Source organism: Parus major, chromosome 2 (assembly GCF_001522545.3).
Source record: "Parus major isolate Abel chromosome 2, Parus_major1.1, whole genome shotgun sequence".
Taxonomy (NCBI): Eukaryota; Metazoa; Chordata; class Aves; order Passeriformes; family Paridae; genus Parus; species Parus major.
The window spans coordinates 61,650,551-61,666,866 of NC_031769.1; the positions used below are offsets into that span (position 1 = coordinate 61,650,551).

General features: G+C 41.1%; 2 protein-coding genes across 2 annotated transcripts in view; one reads left to right on the forward strand and one right to left on the reverse strand.

The window, feature by feature from the left end:
- Positions 1–6,516, forward strand: part of JARID2 (jumonji and AT-rich interaction domain containing 2) — a 210,260-nt gene extending 203,744 nt beyond the window's left edge. The window contains exons 17-19 of the mRNA XM_015617528.3: positions 1,981–2,164; positions 3,724–3,831; positions 4,554–6,516. Of these exons, the coding sequence (XP_015473014.1) occupies positions 1,981–2,164; positions 3,724–3,831; positions 4,554–4,730 (469 nt within the window). The 3' untranslated portion in view covers positions 4,731–6,516. The remainder of the gene's footprint in view (positions 1–1,980; positions 2,165–3,723; positions 3,832–4,553) is intronic.
- Positions 5,071–16,316, reverse strand: part of DTNBP1 (dystrobrevin binding protein 1) — a 64,493-nt gene continuing 53,247 nt past the window's right edge. The window contains exons 8-10 of the mRNA XM_015617530.3: positions 12,481–12,636; positions 10,456–10,599; positions 5,071–8,083 (exon numbers count right to left, since the gene is read on the reverse strand). Of these exons, the coding sequence (XP_015473016.1) occupies positions 7,836–8,083; positions 10,456–10,599; positions 12,481–12,636 (548 nt within the window). The 3' untranslated portion in view covers positions 5,071–7,835. The remainder of the gene's footprint in view (positions 8,084–10,455; positions 10,600–12,480; positions 12,637–16,316) is intronic.

The window sequence follows — 16,316 nt, forward strand, 5'->3', positions numbered from 1 at the left end:
ATAGGCGGATAACGTAAGTAACCCCTTCAGACACCCCACTTATCCAAGCAAAAGCCCAGCAGATGTACCCTAAAGACAGGCACACATAGAAGAAGCAGCTTCCTTGGCTGTAGCTGATGTGACAGTGCCCACGGTTAGGATGTCTTAACTCTTAAGAATTCCCTACTTGAGACACCTTAAAAAAACTAAAACTGCACTTTGCACTGGGTTTTTGTTAATTCTTGGTGCTGAGAGTTCAGATTTCCTGATGCATTTATGTGAGCTATGTGGTGCCAAGTGGTCAAACACTTTCCTTGAATTTTTCAACCTCTTGGCATCAGTAGTCACTGTAAATCCATGTCTATAATGGATTTTGCACCAGGAACCCTTGTCTTCAGTATCAAGACTCTTATATTACAGGTGCAAAAGGTCCTTTTAATACAGGAAGTTGCCTTGGTTTTAAATAGTGAGTAAGAGAGCAGTCATGTATGCATGGTAACACATCTGGCATTAGAACTCCAACGTTCCAAAGAGTAAAAGCTTCACACTCCTTTTTCTCTCCAGTATTAAGGACACATGTTCAGGGTTTCTATTAAGATAGGTGAGAAAAGAAAATCTAATGTTGCCTGGCTTCCTGTGTAATGATCTTCTCTTTTGTTCCCTACCATGTAGTTGCTACCTATCTTTCAAGTTTGTGACAACTGATACTCGAGATGTCAAGAAAGTTTTGATGAATGGAGTCTACAAACTGTATTTAACTAACTAGCATGTTCATTTGGAAAATTTCCAGTGACATATTGAAGGGGAAAACAGCCCATGTGTTGTTTAGTGTTCAGAAAGAAAAGAGGTGTGCTGACTGTTTTACCTGCAGGTGGCTCCCCTATGGGAATAACCACTTTCAAGTGCCTTTTTTTTCCCCTTGAAGAGGAAGTCTGCAAGTACGAAAGGCAAAACAAAAGTTGGTGCTTGCTCTTAGACCATCACATCGACCTTTATCAGAGTGGTTCTCAAACTTGTTCTTATGCATAGGTTGGAATTCACTGGAGGACATGGATCCTTCCTGTGGCTGCTTATAGGAAACAAAAGCCCAAACAACAAAATATATAAAAAAAAAAGCCATCTGAAGTGGAACACTGTACCATATTTTTTTTCCTTTGTTTTGTTTTGCTTGTTTGTTGTGTCTCTTGCTGCCTCTTCTCCTGATCTGCCTTGGTTGCTCAGTTTGCCCGTGCCATTTGCTTAGCTTGGCTCTCCACTCATCTTCAGCTGTGTCTGGTGGTGCACTTTTTTATCCTCCCCTTCCATCTGCTCAGCTCACTCCACACTTGCTGTCTTCCACTCAGCTCCAACCCAACCTGCTCTCCTAAAGCTGTAGAGTTCAGCACAGGAGGTATTGTCCGCCTTAGAGATGCCGCGGGTGAAGGGCAACCGGAGGGCTTGGTGGTTGTCCTTAATTGACATCTCCTTCTTTCTCCCTGGGTGTACAGCAAGATCTTCGTCTTTTGGCACAACCACTTGCCCTGCTCCCCCTTTCCTGCCTGAAGCACCTTATGGCAGCAGGTCCTTGGTTCATCTCTGCCTCCTGATGAAGGGGCTGTTACTCCTGACAGCAACGGCTCCTCTTCCTCAAGGTGGCTTTTGGCAACTTCAGGAATGACAGTCATGTTAGCCACAGCTCCCGACTCTCCACATGGCTCGAGCAACCATCGACCTCCAGGAAGTCCTCGGCAGTCCCCACTTCTCTGTGGAGCAGTTTGAGAACCATTGGCTTGATACAGTGGTCGCTGTTAAAATCCGGAGATAGCTTTTGCGATTAGGCAGCGTTTCCCAGGCGCTGGCTGTGCCTGCCATGCTTAGGGAATGGCACCAGCCTCCGACAACACTCAGGGCTTTACTGTGTGGAGCTCAGGTTTCAGTAATGAGCGTGGTAAAGGGGTGACTGTGTGTGGCTCTGTAGTGGCTGGAGGCAGTGCCAATGTCTAATTGTGCCCCCGTTCACAGGGACACGGAGCTGAGGCAGCGGCGGCAGCTGTACGAGGCCGGTCTCCACTCCTCGGCGCGCTACGGCAGCCACGACAGCAGCAGCACCGGCGTGGATGGCAAGAAAAAGCCTCGAAAGTGGTTGCAGTTAGAAACGTCAGAGAGGAGGTGTCAGATCTGTCAGCACCTGTGCTATCTTTCCATGGTGGGTACAACCCCTGGCCATTCCTGGGGTACTATCCCCCTTCTCTAGCATTCCAGGGATCTATAGGCATTTGAGAGACATGGCCACAGAGCCATGTCCTGCACTCCATGCAAGACACAAAGGTGTTGATACAGCTTTTACTGCCTTGGCCAGAAGACCATAGTGGCAGCTGGCTTCCCAACCTGCCAGAAGGGATGAACCAGTGCCCTCAGACACCTGTGAGATGTTTGCACTGCACTAGGAGGGCTAACAAAGACACTTGCAGGTTGCCAGCAGCAGTAAGTTGTGGCAGAGCAGGTCTCAGGATGAGCTACAGCTCAGACATGCCATGAGCCTCAGGCATGCAGCCACAGCCCGAGATGAGACAATGTCTCTGCAAGCCAAATTGCAAGGGAGATGTATCCTATCCATCAAGCTATTTGCCAGCCTGTCCAAAAATTGCCCATAAACTTTCTCTCTTTTAAGAGGGAATTGCCTACTGGCTTTTGAAGGTGTGCTGACCACTGCGGTGACCCTTCCAGGCTAAGAGCTGTATGCAGAACACCTACAAACACAGCAACGTCATTAAAGATACCAGAAGCCCCTCCCACTACCTTATATACCACTTACTCCCCAGAACAGGTATTGAAATAAACATAATGCAGTGCATGTAAGCCCATACTTAGTCCTTTTGGTTTGGGAGTTCTTTTTCTCTGTCATCTTTTGGGGATTTTTTTGGTCATAGATGTTAGGTTTTTAAGGGAAATTAAATGTAACTGCATATAATCGTATGTAGCTGTTTCCATCCCTAGGACAGAATATGCTGAGTTTATACATGTCTTTAGATTACTTTTAAAGTAGAATTAGTTTGAAGTAACCTTAAAATAAGTTTTTTTGAAAAAAACCCAAATGCTAACCAGAACCTCTTAATTCTGGTCCATTTGCTCTGGAGTAAGTTTAATCATGGGAAGGGTTTTTCCATGTCACTCTTTTACAGTAGTTGTAATAACAACTAATATAAATAATATATAGTAAAAAAACCAAAACAACTTCGTTATTAAATTCCAAGCTGAGTGTACATGTCTGGTAAGCAGCCAGCTGAGCAAATGTGACCTCTGCTGAACAAGACAGTAGTTGAGGATCCTATGGCTAAGCTGATTACATCCTTCTTCAAGACAGCACTTTAAGTAATGGGAAACTACTCCTTCCAGGAGATCTTTAGGACTACATAGGAGATGCTAATAAATGCATGTACTATGCTTTATAGTATATAAATTTATATATTAAATATAAACTATCATGATTTAACCCTCATTACTATTGGTGGGGTTTTTTTTGTTTTTTGGTTTTTTTTAAAATTATATATATTTGCCAACATTAGCACTCTAAAAGAGATAGGTTCTTTCTACTTATTACACATCCTGAGTGATTTCACGATGTGCTTTACATCTCCTTCCACTACCTTGCAGTAATATCCAGGTGTAGTAATTCAGGCCATGACTGAATACTGTGTGAAGAACACAGCTATGGTTTGGAGTTTAACTGCACTCCTTTCCCTCCACCTCTGCTCTTTTATGTAGGTTGTACAGGAGAATGAAAATGTTGTCTTCTGCTTGGAGTGTGCCCTGCGGCACGTGGAGAAGCAGAAGTCGTGCCGGGGGCTGAAGATGATGTACCGCTACGATGAGGTGAGCGTGACACCGCCTGGGGCTGGGTACCCAACATTTGTGAGGACAAACTCTGCCTTTGTCCTACTGAGGCCTCAGGAAAATGGTCTTGGGTTTGGGGGTTGTTTTGGAATTGTTTTTGATGTGGGAAGAATTTGCTTTATTATGATTTAAGTTAAAAGAAAAACAGCTAAGGGAACATGATGATACAGATGAAACCTGAAGCATAAATTGCATGAGTATGTGCCACAGAATGCAAGAAGCCACTTAATGCTTTGAGATGGAACATGAGCCTTTGCTTTCACTGGTTATATTATGGTAACTTCTGTACTTTGGAATACCTTCCCTCTGTTGGTAACTGGAAGTTCAGCAGACTTATTCCAGTCCAGCATGAGCATCCTTTAGGACAGACTTGCAGAGCACATGCAGATGAGAGGTGCAGTAGTGGCTCCAAGCAAATGTGGTGATAAATAATCCCAGAACTCAAGATGGGGATTTAGGACTATACCTGGGTTCTGGGCTGAGGCTCCATGTCTTTACCTGTGAGGTGACTCTGCCCCAAAAGTCAATAGCAGAGCAGTGGGAGAAATGACATGTTAACTCTTGGAAAGCAGCATTGGGTACAAGCAGCTTTTTAAGATGGGCTTCCCAGCATTTCTGAGCACTCCACTGCTGCCCTGTTCAAGTGACTGAAGGAAGAACAGATGCTAACTTGTGTTTTGTTTTTCCTGCTTCCTGAACAGGAACAAATAATCAGTCTTGTCAATCAAATCTGTGGAAAAGTATCTGGTAAAAATGGCAGCATTGAGAACTGTATCAGCAAGCCTACACCAAAAAGAGGACCTCGTAAGAGAGCGACAGTGGACGTGCCATCATCTAGGCTTTCATCCTCCAGTTCATCCAAAAGTGCTTCAAGTTAATCCTGAAGATGCCAACACTCTCATTTTGTCAATTTATATATATTTTTTGTAATTATTATACCATAGTTTGGAGTACTTGCTGTAGAATACAAGCTGTCTTTGCACTAGCTCTAAAGAAGATTTTCTTCTGGTTTTAGAGAACTAATTTTGTTTTAGCATTAAACTGTTGGAATTTTTTTTTTTTTGTACTTAGAATAGATAGATACAGCAGTCTGATTTTTTTAAACTGCCGTATGTTCACTGTTTTAAAACCGGCAAGGGGCTGATAAAATATTAATTTGTATTGTCCCTATGGCTGAAAAAATAAAAAAAGCCTTTTTGGTAACTGTGATAAAAAGGCTTTTAACCCATTTTTTGAATAGGTTAAAGTTTGATGTGTTTTATAATTTGTTCTCCAGTCATGTGAGCAGATTTTTCTAGAGAGAAAAGGGATAGGAGACAAAAACTTGAAAGAAATTGCTTTACTTTGGCTGTCTTTTATTCTGTCACAGCAAGATAAGTTTTGTAATTTTTTAAATTGGAGAATACACACTTTCTTTGGGAGGTTATGGCAGCTGAAGATGGACTTTGTTTCCTAACTGTAGGCAAAAGGAGGAGATTTGGAGTATGTTCTCTTTTACCAGCACATCACTATGCATCTGTTTTGAGGGGGAAAAATGAAAACTTTAAAAAAACTTAAAAAAAAAAAAAAACTTTAAAAAAAGAAAAAAAAAAAAAGAGGAAAAAAGACTGCCTGCCTTGAGGAGTTATGTGAGGGAAAACTGTGCCTGATTTCATTAGGAAATCCATTCTGTTATTTTTTGGTGCTGTTGGCTACTTTATCAAAAACCCTTCAATAGCATCCTTTAAAAAAAAAAAAAAAGACAAAAAAAGAAAAAAAGTGATTGAAGCCATAAGTGCTTCTTTTGTCATAGACGTGCAATCTTTCTAACATTCCATTTCCATTCCACTGCTGTTTTTCACACCTTTACACAGTCAAGCATTAATTTTTGTTTTGAATTTGTTTCATTATATGATCACATTTAGAGCCACTAGCAAGTCTGCATATTTCTTTTGAATGTGAAAACGCATTTGCTTTCATCTTGTCTGTTTTTTCTCTTCATGTTGTAACAAAAAAAAAAAATCACACCTTTTGTACATATGCCTGTAAATTTTTTTAAATACTTGAGCCTTTTCTTGGGGTGGGGGGAGGGATGGCAAAGAGACAAGATGAAGAAAAGCCTTACGTTTCACTTTCTTCATCGGTTGGATTGGATGCTTACAGGGTTTTTCTTGTAACATTTATAAGTGCTGCTTACATCACTGAACAACAACAAAAAATAATAATGGAGTAGCTGTTGCCCTTTTCTGGTTGTGTGTACAGTATGTGTGGAATAAAAAAGGGAAAATGTTTTCACAAACTGTTTTGTTTCGTAATTGAATTCAACAATACCGTAGCTACCCATATTGCACTGAGCTTGCCAGTGGTGACTGTCAGGAAAGTCCTATAATACAATTTGTTGGTTGTTGTTGCAGAAGACTGAACTGTTTTGGAATATTTAACAATAACATAAACAGAGTCAAGTGTTTTCAAATGTGGTTGTCTGGTTTTTATGGCCTTGCTGTGTACTTTTCCCTCTTGACAGTAAACTTCTGACTATGGCTTACAGTTTGACATTTAATTTATTAGCGCTGCTCTGCTCTCTTTCCTTGTAAGGGAAGACTTCATGTTGTTTATTGCCAGTTTTTTGTTTACTTTCCAGGTTTGTACTACGAGGTTTAATAAAAAAAACAAAACTTTTTTGGACATTTTGTCTGTCTTCTGGAAAGCAAGAGAGTAAAGAAAGCTCCTTCAAGATAAATTTCTTTCAACAGCTGCCTTGTTGAATAGTAAATCTCTAATTGCAGGTAGGGAGCTTCCAGCTTTTATTTCCCAGACAGGGGTCAGGGAACATTTTATCAACTAACAGGAGAATCCTTAAGGAAACTGGCCACTGCCCAGCTGGCAAGCAGCAAGGAGATACCTCTTTCCCAGCCTTTGGCTTTGTCAGGGCAGGTCTTTGGAATAAATCTACATCACAGCTCATCCTTTTACTTACGCTATTTCTGTTTACATTCCTTCCCTCTGTGCAGGAAGAGCAGGAGCCAGGAGCCTTCTCAAAGGAGAGCAGATCCCTGAAAATAGAGCATGAGACTTGACAAGTAACAGGCGTTAGAAATGGTCAGACCTCAAGTTCAGAGAAATGACTGCACAAAAAACAGGAATGAGATGATGGCTATAGGTCCTGAGGTTTCTAAAATACACGCACTTAATTAATAATTAGGTTTATCTCCCTAGTGTAGTCAGATGTTATCATGGAAAAGCACATTACATTGGTGCTTCTAATAACCATTCTTTTTTCCTGAGTTAGGGACTCCTCTGTTCACTCTGTCATGGAAAAAATACCTGGGTAATCAAGTAAAAGACATGGTTGGGATAGAAATTCTTTATTTTATCATCTTGAAAGAGGAGTAAGTACACAATGCTAAGATACCTGCTCCACAAGGAGTGCAACATTTCCATATGCATCTCTCCTCCTTCTCGGGTTCTTATTTTTTCCTTAACACCTATAACTAAGTTGGTCCTGAATAAGAAGTGTGAGAACAGTAGACACTGCTGCATTAGTAGACAAAGGCAGGAGGCAGACAGTAGGTAGTAAAGAGTAGAAAATAATTTTTCATTTTGGTTTGAATCCTAAATCTTCAGTTGCAGCAGCTGAAAACATGCAAGGAACAATTTGGGTTCAGTATTACACATCAATTCTTAAGTACTTCCAATCAGCCATTTAAAGGTTAGTGGTCAAAGTAACTTCTACCTTTCCCCTTAAATTCTCTTATACATAGTATATACAACAGTTTTACTGCTCCCCTGAGCCCCAAGACTACTGTTAAAGTGTGTGTGCTTTAGGCATAATTTTTTTCTTTAAAAACCAACCTCCACATGACTGGCAATTTTGTAAAAAGGCAGTATTACTAGGTAAAAAGATCTGGCTGTTATGCTTGGTTAGCAAATTGTTACACAGGCAAGCTCTTCATTCACTTGTTCATTCATTCAGAAGTCATTCTTAAAGGATATGGTTTCAAGATTCAAATAGTTTGAGAGTCACTTTCATCACTGCCATCTGAAGCACCCTTTCTCTCAGTTACAGCAGCAAGGGCAGTGTCCACTTGAACCTCCTCTTCGTCAGACTGAACCACGGGGGACTCTCCTTCGCTCGCGTCCTGGCTGGCGGAGTCGGTGCAGGTCGAGGACAGGGAACAGAGTTTCTGCCGTAACTCGGACTGGCTCGGCACCTGGAGACTGATCTCATTCACGTAGGTGTTGGAGTCGGGCCCTGAGAGGTGGGAAAACAACAACAATCAAGCTCTGGCTCAGCAAGGGGATTGAGAAGTCAATAGATTATCAGCTCAGCACTGGTTGGGGAGTCACTTTCAGGTTGCTTTCCCTCTTTTACAAGGCATTAAGAGGAAACCCCCCCCCCAGTAAACTCAGTGCAACAGAGCTACACAGATTGGAAATTTGAAGCCAAACAAACGAGGAAGCAGGAAATGACATCATCAGTTTTAATGAAGATGCAAAAGCAAAGCAAATTCAATTCAGCATGAAAGCAATCCTTCAGTAGAGCTATGCCACAGCTCAAGTGCACAGGAGAGGGATTTTAAGATTCTGCATCCTCCATATCCTGTGCAAAAAAGACTTGTAAGGAAGTTCAGTGTAACACTGTTTGCTTGCAGTTTGAGTTCAGGTTTCAAAATTAGATTTTCTTCCCTGAATGGCTGCTGACAGCAAAAAAGTTAAAATGAGGAAACACCTAAACTTTCAATGTGATCTGCCAAAGAAAACCCTTTTTTCCTTCTCTCCTTTACCTAAAAAAGTGTTTCTCCATAGTCAGAGCACCCAGCTTCATCTGGTAACTTTAGTGAGAAAATTCTCTTTAAAAATACACTAAGAAGTTTTTTAGAAGGGTCAGAGGGATATGAGCACACCTTACCTCTGCTCAACTGTTTGCAAAGCAGTTCAAACCACATTGTCTATGCCTGCTCCTCAAATACCTGAGTTATATTTTAACACCAGAAATTTTGGAAAACCTGCCTTACGTGGTGTACACCAGCACACACTAGATCAATTTACTCAACACAGAGGAGTTTTCAGGAGTGATAGAGCTTACTCAATTTTGCAGTTTAACTTACTGTCAATGAAATGTTGTAAAGCCAATGTCCATAAGCTGGCAATGTTTATAGTAAGGCAAATTTGAAAATATTTCAATGTCTTGAGCTGATTCTCATTTTTACTAGTTATTTTAATAACTTACCTGTATTTTATGGTGTTCAGCCCAATTGTCAAACAAACCTTGCCCTGTCAACCCTTTGCTTTGACAGCAAAATGAAGAGTTACCTTTAAAGTCATCTCATTTTTCTAAGAATAAAGATTATTGCATATTTGGGTTGATGCTGGGGTGCCAGGTTCTTAAAGCAAGTACAAAAATCCCTTAATCAGAGGGAAATAAAATGTCGGGAACCACAAGAGCAAGATTCATGAGACTTACACTGCAGTAAGGTTGCACTGCTGGAAAATTATTAAAGCACAGATACATTATATTGCAGTGTATGTCCACATATAGACACTGTACATATATGCTGTAATATTTAGATTACAGCATAAAACAAAGAATGTATTTTTTTCAAAACCTAATGCATTTATCTACTTAGTTAAAAAAGCAGTTTCTACACTTCCTTAGATAATCCAGCTGACATTGCTGTTAAGACATGAAGCTTCCTGGTCCAACATCTTTGCCAAACAGCCAGCAAGGGGAAAACAGTCCTAGATTCTGCAATTACTGGCAAGCTCAAATGATGATCAGCTTTAATAATGCACAAAGTGGATGCATATGCAAACCCACCCATCTCAATTCAGTTTTTGCAATGAAACACAAAAATCTAAACTTTTAGTAGTGAAATGTGTCTTGACCATTTACCATAAGCTTTTCATGTTCACAGCAGGTGTTAATCACCTTTACACAGGGAGTACTGTAAGTTCTTCCATAAAAATATTTCTATCTGTATTTTCAGAAGAAATCAAAAGGACCTTTAAAGGAACTTCATCATCTCCTGCAAGAAAAATAATTTTGGCTCTTTTGAGGAAAGGCATTTTAGCACTTAAGTTTTTAACTAGGAAAACACTTCCATGGCAGATGAAAGATCCAGTATTGAGATACTAATTCTCAGTGTATATGTAAACTGCTGGGTTGAACCTTGTCTCTCAGTGTCTCTCACCGAAGATCTTGCATTATACAACTGGTCCAAATTTGAAAAGCAACATTCTGGACAAATTCTAAGCAATCAGTATTAAAAATAAAAGCCTAATTACTGCAAGATTTCTGTTGATGTTTGTCAAAACATCCTCTATTAACTCTATATTGGGAAAAACACCCCTCAAGCCAGTATGAAACACATCACCCAGCCAGACTGTGATAAACACAACAGGGAGCTGCAGTAAGAAAAATGAGATTGTCTGGAAATACCACATAGTTTTGCAGCAACTCCCTTGTACAGGAACTAAATGTTAATGTTCTGAGAAGCACTAATGAAGAACAGTCACTCTGCACCAAGTGTGATGTTTTATGAGATAGCATCACCCATTACAAATGAGAGCAGTTCAGGTGGTTTATCACGTTCTCTAAGCAGGCTGTCACTACAAGTACCATACCCAGCATGGGAGACAGCACATTATTGTCTTCGCTTCCTGAGTTTAAAAAGACGTCGAGTGCTTCCTGGTCAGACATGTCCATTAGGTCCATCTGCTCCAGCATGTCCACATTCACCTCCATGGAAGACATACTTCCAATCGGTTCTGCAGGAGAAACAGTGCAATGAGCGAACTGACGATCAGCTACAGGAGATCATTACCTACCAAAGCTCCAGAGGCTGCTGTAATTGTCTGCATTGGCAATAATTAAACTTAGGAATGGAAGGAGCCCAACCACAGGAGCTGCTCAGCAGCAACCTCAGCCCAAATCCAAGAGCACTCTGTGCAATCTTCATTGTGAAACTAACACCCATTACTGCTTTTGTAAACCAAAACATTTTTAGCAGCGGTATTTATAGCAATAACCTTCTCAGAAATAAGCTGAGATGGGACTCAGGCACTAAGATTGAAACTTTCCATTTTGGAACACTCCTTTTCAATTTTCTCAACCAAAACTCTTCTTAGAGAAAAACAAACACATTTAAGCACACAGTCACTAAATGTCAATATACAAGGGACTTAGAAATTCAGAAACCAGGATTAATGTTAACAGAGAGCAGCTGTTCTCTCAGTTAATCTAAGAAAATACAGCAGTCTGTAAAACCCGGGCTCGTGCTCACTATCTTCTCTCAGCATGGATATTTCACATCATTAATCACTCGAGCAAATTACTTATTACTGTCAATACAGTACTGACAATTTTCAAGGGAAGTAAATACTTGGGTGAGCATCTTCTTCCTTAAAGAGCAAAACATGCAAACAGGAAACAAGTTCAGGGCCCCTCAGACTGAAGTCCAGCTGCTGCATAGTATTGAATTATGGCAATGAGCAGTTTACTTGTTTATCTAAATTTAAACAATTACATTACTGAAAGCCTTCACAGGTGAACTGAGATGAAATTCTGTAATTTGATTGGGGGTTTTTTTGTTTTTTTAAAATATGCCAAAGCTGTGCAGTTTTACATGTACTGCAGGTCCAAATCTTTCATTACAACAGTTTATTTGATACACTTGGGTTCCACATTATCCTAAAAAGCTGAAGTTCCAAATTTTAGGCACCCAACACTCTAACAGAGCTATGTGTCCAGTACCAGCCCACAACAATGTCCATGTTTAGTCTAAAAGACAACATACTACAGAAAGCAGGAGACTCAAACTGAGTTCCTCCCCTGACCATGAATTTAGATTCACATATCCCACCTCTCCTTAGCCACTCAGCCACTCATGCAGAGCATCTTGCAGATGAGTATTTATAGCACTCATGCAGTGAAATGGAAAGCTTGGATTGTATTCCCCGCTCTGACATTACAAATGATAGCAGAACTGCACTTGGAGCAGGGACAGAATATCTACATTTTTTTCTGCCATATGAATGCATAATTGCCCACTGGCTTCCTTCCTGGTCCAACAATCCCTGCATTTTGGCCCAACAGATGGAAACCTCCTACACAGAATTCCCTGTAATCTCTGGTATTCTTGTGCTTTAACCAGTCTGGAGATGCCAGACTTGTGTCATTTCATAGTAAGGAGAGCACTTCATGTGACCTCCTGTGTCCTGATCACACCCAGTGGGAATAGCTGTCACCTGGGAACTGCTCAGAAATGCAGAGCTTTCCTCTGCACCGTTTTCTGAGGCATCTCCTTGCCAAATGACAATCCCAGGCCTTGGAACTCCAGTGGACAAAGCAGCTGCCTCCATCCATATCTTTTACACAGAAGCACTCTTCAGCTGCAGAGAAAAATGCTGTTCCAGATCCAGTTCAGAGCTCTGCATTTCCTCTGACAAGGAGCAGAGTGTGACTAATCTTCTAAGGTATCCAGTACCCCTGGGACACAAAGTTTGTTTAAAAGGCTTATCTGAAGTTCCAGTTCTGAGGAAGAATTTGGAAATTTTTGCTGTGCTTCCCTCTGTAAGCACTGCTGACTCTGCCCACTCAACAATGGTCTTCAAGTTGGGAGTTTGTGCAAAAGGTATTTTACAACTTGCCTCTCCTCTCTGCTATCTGCAAGTATCCTGTGGAAAGGTATTGCTCCATATCCTGCTGGAAGGCTTCCTCAAAGAACTTCTGGCGCTCCTTTAGCTTCATCTGCTGGTTGTGTTCCATGTCCAAAACCTTCTGTGCATGTTCAGCATCGAGTTCAGCTGAGCAAAAAACAAACAGACAAATCAAATATTGCAGGTGTATCCCCCCACCCAGAATTTACAACCTACAGAACCAGTTCAACAAATTCTGACAGACTGTTACTACAGGCTGTTAACACAGCCTGCAATAGAATAGAGGTCTCTGTGCTTTGCAACCGTTATTTTAAACCAGGACGGAGTACCATATTAGGCAGCATAACTTTCACATGAAAGTGATGTCATAACTATTTATCTTGAGGCAAGATGCTAATTTCCTGAGCTGTATAAACAGGAACACCTGAGAGCACTGTCCATCAACAACTGGGATTTCAGAATTCTGCCAAAAAACCTCAGGCAATGATACTTCTGCAGTCACATGCACCTACTGCACACAAAAGCACTTTCCATTTGAATATTGCTGCACATTTCCACCACAATGCAAGTGGCAAGATACATATATGTACTTATATGTACATACATATAAATACACATTATATAATGAGTGTGTGTGTGTGTGCCTGAGATTCTGGCTTTGCCAACCTCCAGACAGAATGGAAAAATTCCTTGAAGAATGCTACATGTACAAAGGAAAATTTTAGAAATATTAGACAAAGGAAATATTAGACAGAATTAGGAAATGTGAGACAGAATATCATTAGAGGAACTCCTTCCCCTCTGTTTTAATCTGCACTGGACAGAGGAGAAAAGAATTGTGCTGCTTATTGCAGAATAACATCTTCTAGAACAAAAATATGTAGTTGCTAAGTACTGACTGCAGCCAGACTGTTAGAATATGCTTCAGAAAAATTGCTTTTTAGGAGGAATATATAACCTGGAACCCTTTTCCCAGAGTTCTCTGTTCACTTTTCTGGTCTCATGAATGCTCTGCTTACAATAAAAGAGGAATTTTCCAGCTGAGCTACTGATGGAAGGGATGGGGGTGGTGAGAAGAGCTGCTGGTCTGTTCTGTTCTGCCCATTAGGGAAAGCTCCAACAAATACCACTGGGTGAAAAATGTCCAAGTTTTCACATGCCAGACAGACACAGCTGGAATATGGCATCCACATGGATAAATGCTGAGGGAGCATAAGGTTTTCTAGGACAAGCATTGTGTCAGTTTTCCAGGAAACATGTTATGTTAATGATATTCTACAACATGGACATTCATTAAAAGCACTTACTATTATGGAGATTATTGCTCAAATGCAGAACATGTTTTATTAAAGCAGGCAAAACATCAGAGAGCAATTAATTCACTCTGTTGCCTGCATCAAGGTCACAGATCATACACAGAAGCAACTGAACTGTGGTAGATGCCAAAAGAAGTCAGGAAACTGGACTGACACACCAGATATTCATTAAAACATCAGTAAATAAGCAAAAATCTTTCTTAAGGAGATTTCAGAAGTAAAACGTCAGTGTATAAAAAGGAAAGCGTATTCCCTGCAGGCAACATGTCTTTATTATCAATTACACTGTGGTGTACGATGACTCTGTGTCCCCTGGAGCAACTCCTTTACTGCAGCCCTGGATGATGAGCAATTATTAATAACATTGTCTATGATGCAGAAATGCTATTCAATTGTAATAATAAAAGCCAGCGGCTCTCACTGACAATGGGAAATTTCTGTCTCTCCCATAATATATTCTGACAGTTTTGCACTCTAGATTGGTAATTCGGGATATTTTTAACCCCAAACCAGAGATGGTATCCAAGTGACATGAGACTGATACAATCTCTTTCTTGACATTGAGCTCTTTGTTTTTAACTTTTGACTGAAATGTTCTGTATACTGTTGAAATTGTCACTGGCCAGAGCTGAATGGCAACAGCTGCCTGCTGTGCTGGCATGTTCCACAGGAAACTGTAAACACATGAGCTGAAGAGCTGTCATGGACTTGTTCTCCAAATTCAGAGAGAGAGTTAACATCTAGAACCTTGCTGCACAACTTCACGCCCTGCCAGGTGTAGTAAGAGGTGCTTGGCTAAACAAAACCAAACTGCTGCATTTGGGGTTTCTGTTGTGAGAAATGCTAAGGATGGGGCGGGGGGAAGCCAACAGTCAAACATGTAACCAAAGAAAACAGGTGTACTGTTTTGTTCACACAGCTACTCAGAATTACATTTTCTATAAGCCAAGTGTAGTTTATAAAACACTGAATAGAGACAGAACCAAAGGAGTTCCAATAAAGACAAAAGTATCATCCATATGCCATCATACACTGCTCATATGAATTCCTCCCAGGATGCAAACTGAGACTTGGCACACTCAAAATACTATTATATTTTTCCTTTCACCCTAAAATTGTACTTTTCAATTAGCAATGGCACCTATTTCTCTATCACACTGCTGTTCACAGAAAAGAAAAAAAGACAGACTACACAGAAAATGCTAATGCACAATTAGACACAGACATACAGGAGTTGCCACGATCACCCAAATAAAAGATGACTAATTCCCCACCAGCTATGACTTTTAAGAGAACAGACACTGAAAGCAGGCAAATTTTTTTCCTAAAAGAATGAACGAACACTTGAGCGCTGAGGGAAAGCCCTCTGCACCACACCCAGGAACAGCCCCCCGGCTCATTTGGCTCACCTCGGAGTACAACCCACAGCCTGACTCCCCTGTCCTGTATCTTCAGCGTTTGAACCAGACACCAGGAGAATCCAAACTCCAAAGGAACAAATGACAACAGCTTGTAACTATCCACCTCAAGTGTAGAGGACACCACTTCCAGTTATCACTCCTAGGCCTGGCTGACCCTTCCTACAAATAAAAATTCTGCTGCAGTACCTGAAGTTTCTATCCAAGCAACAAAGTGACCATCTTATGCTTTAATCTAAAATATTTTCCAGCTATGCACAACAGATTTCCCAAATAAGCTGGAAGAATGACTGAAAAAAATAGAAAAAAAAAAATAATAAAAAAATCAACAACTGAAAACACTGGCTGTTTACATGGCTAGCACATCCCTTAGACCCAGAATGAAAGACGTCAGGTTGTCCAGATGGATGACCTTTTGGTGCTTTCATACACAGCCATTTTACTTCCCTTCAATTAATTTATTATGTAACTTTATATCTCATGTGAAGTAGAACCCATAAATGTATCTGGTCTAAAGAGAGAAAGACACAGAGAACACAATAAAAATCCCTCTTTTTCCTCCCTCTACAATTCATTTGCTTTTTGTAGACTCATCCAATCAGACCATAAAATGCACGCACACATTCTTCGTGTGCTTTTTTGCTTTTGCTACAGATATCAAAGTTTCAAGCAGCCCTTCACTGAACTCACTGCTGGTTTTTGATGCTCCTCCTGTGCTGGCAGAGCCTGAAACTGGACACGGCACAAAGACACGCTGGGTAGAAGATAACCCCTTCCCTTGAACTCCTGGCCATGTTCCCGTTCACACGGCCCAGGGTGCTGTGAGTTCCCTGCTGCCAGATGTGCTGCAGGCTGGCACTCGGCTCACTGCCCTGGGACCCCCAGGGCTTTTCCACGGAGCCGGGGTCATCTCCAAGCTCCATGCCAGAGCCCTCCCTCTCCTCCTCGGGGACAGAGCTGTGGCCCCTGGTCCCAGCCCCCAGGCAGGGAATGACCCATGAAGAACCACCCTCCCAGACCCAGCCAGTCCACCTTGCTGCCCATCCATCCAGACTATAACATCATCATCACTTGGCTGTGGGAACATGGTGTG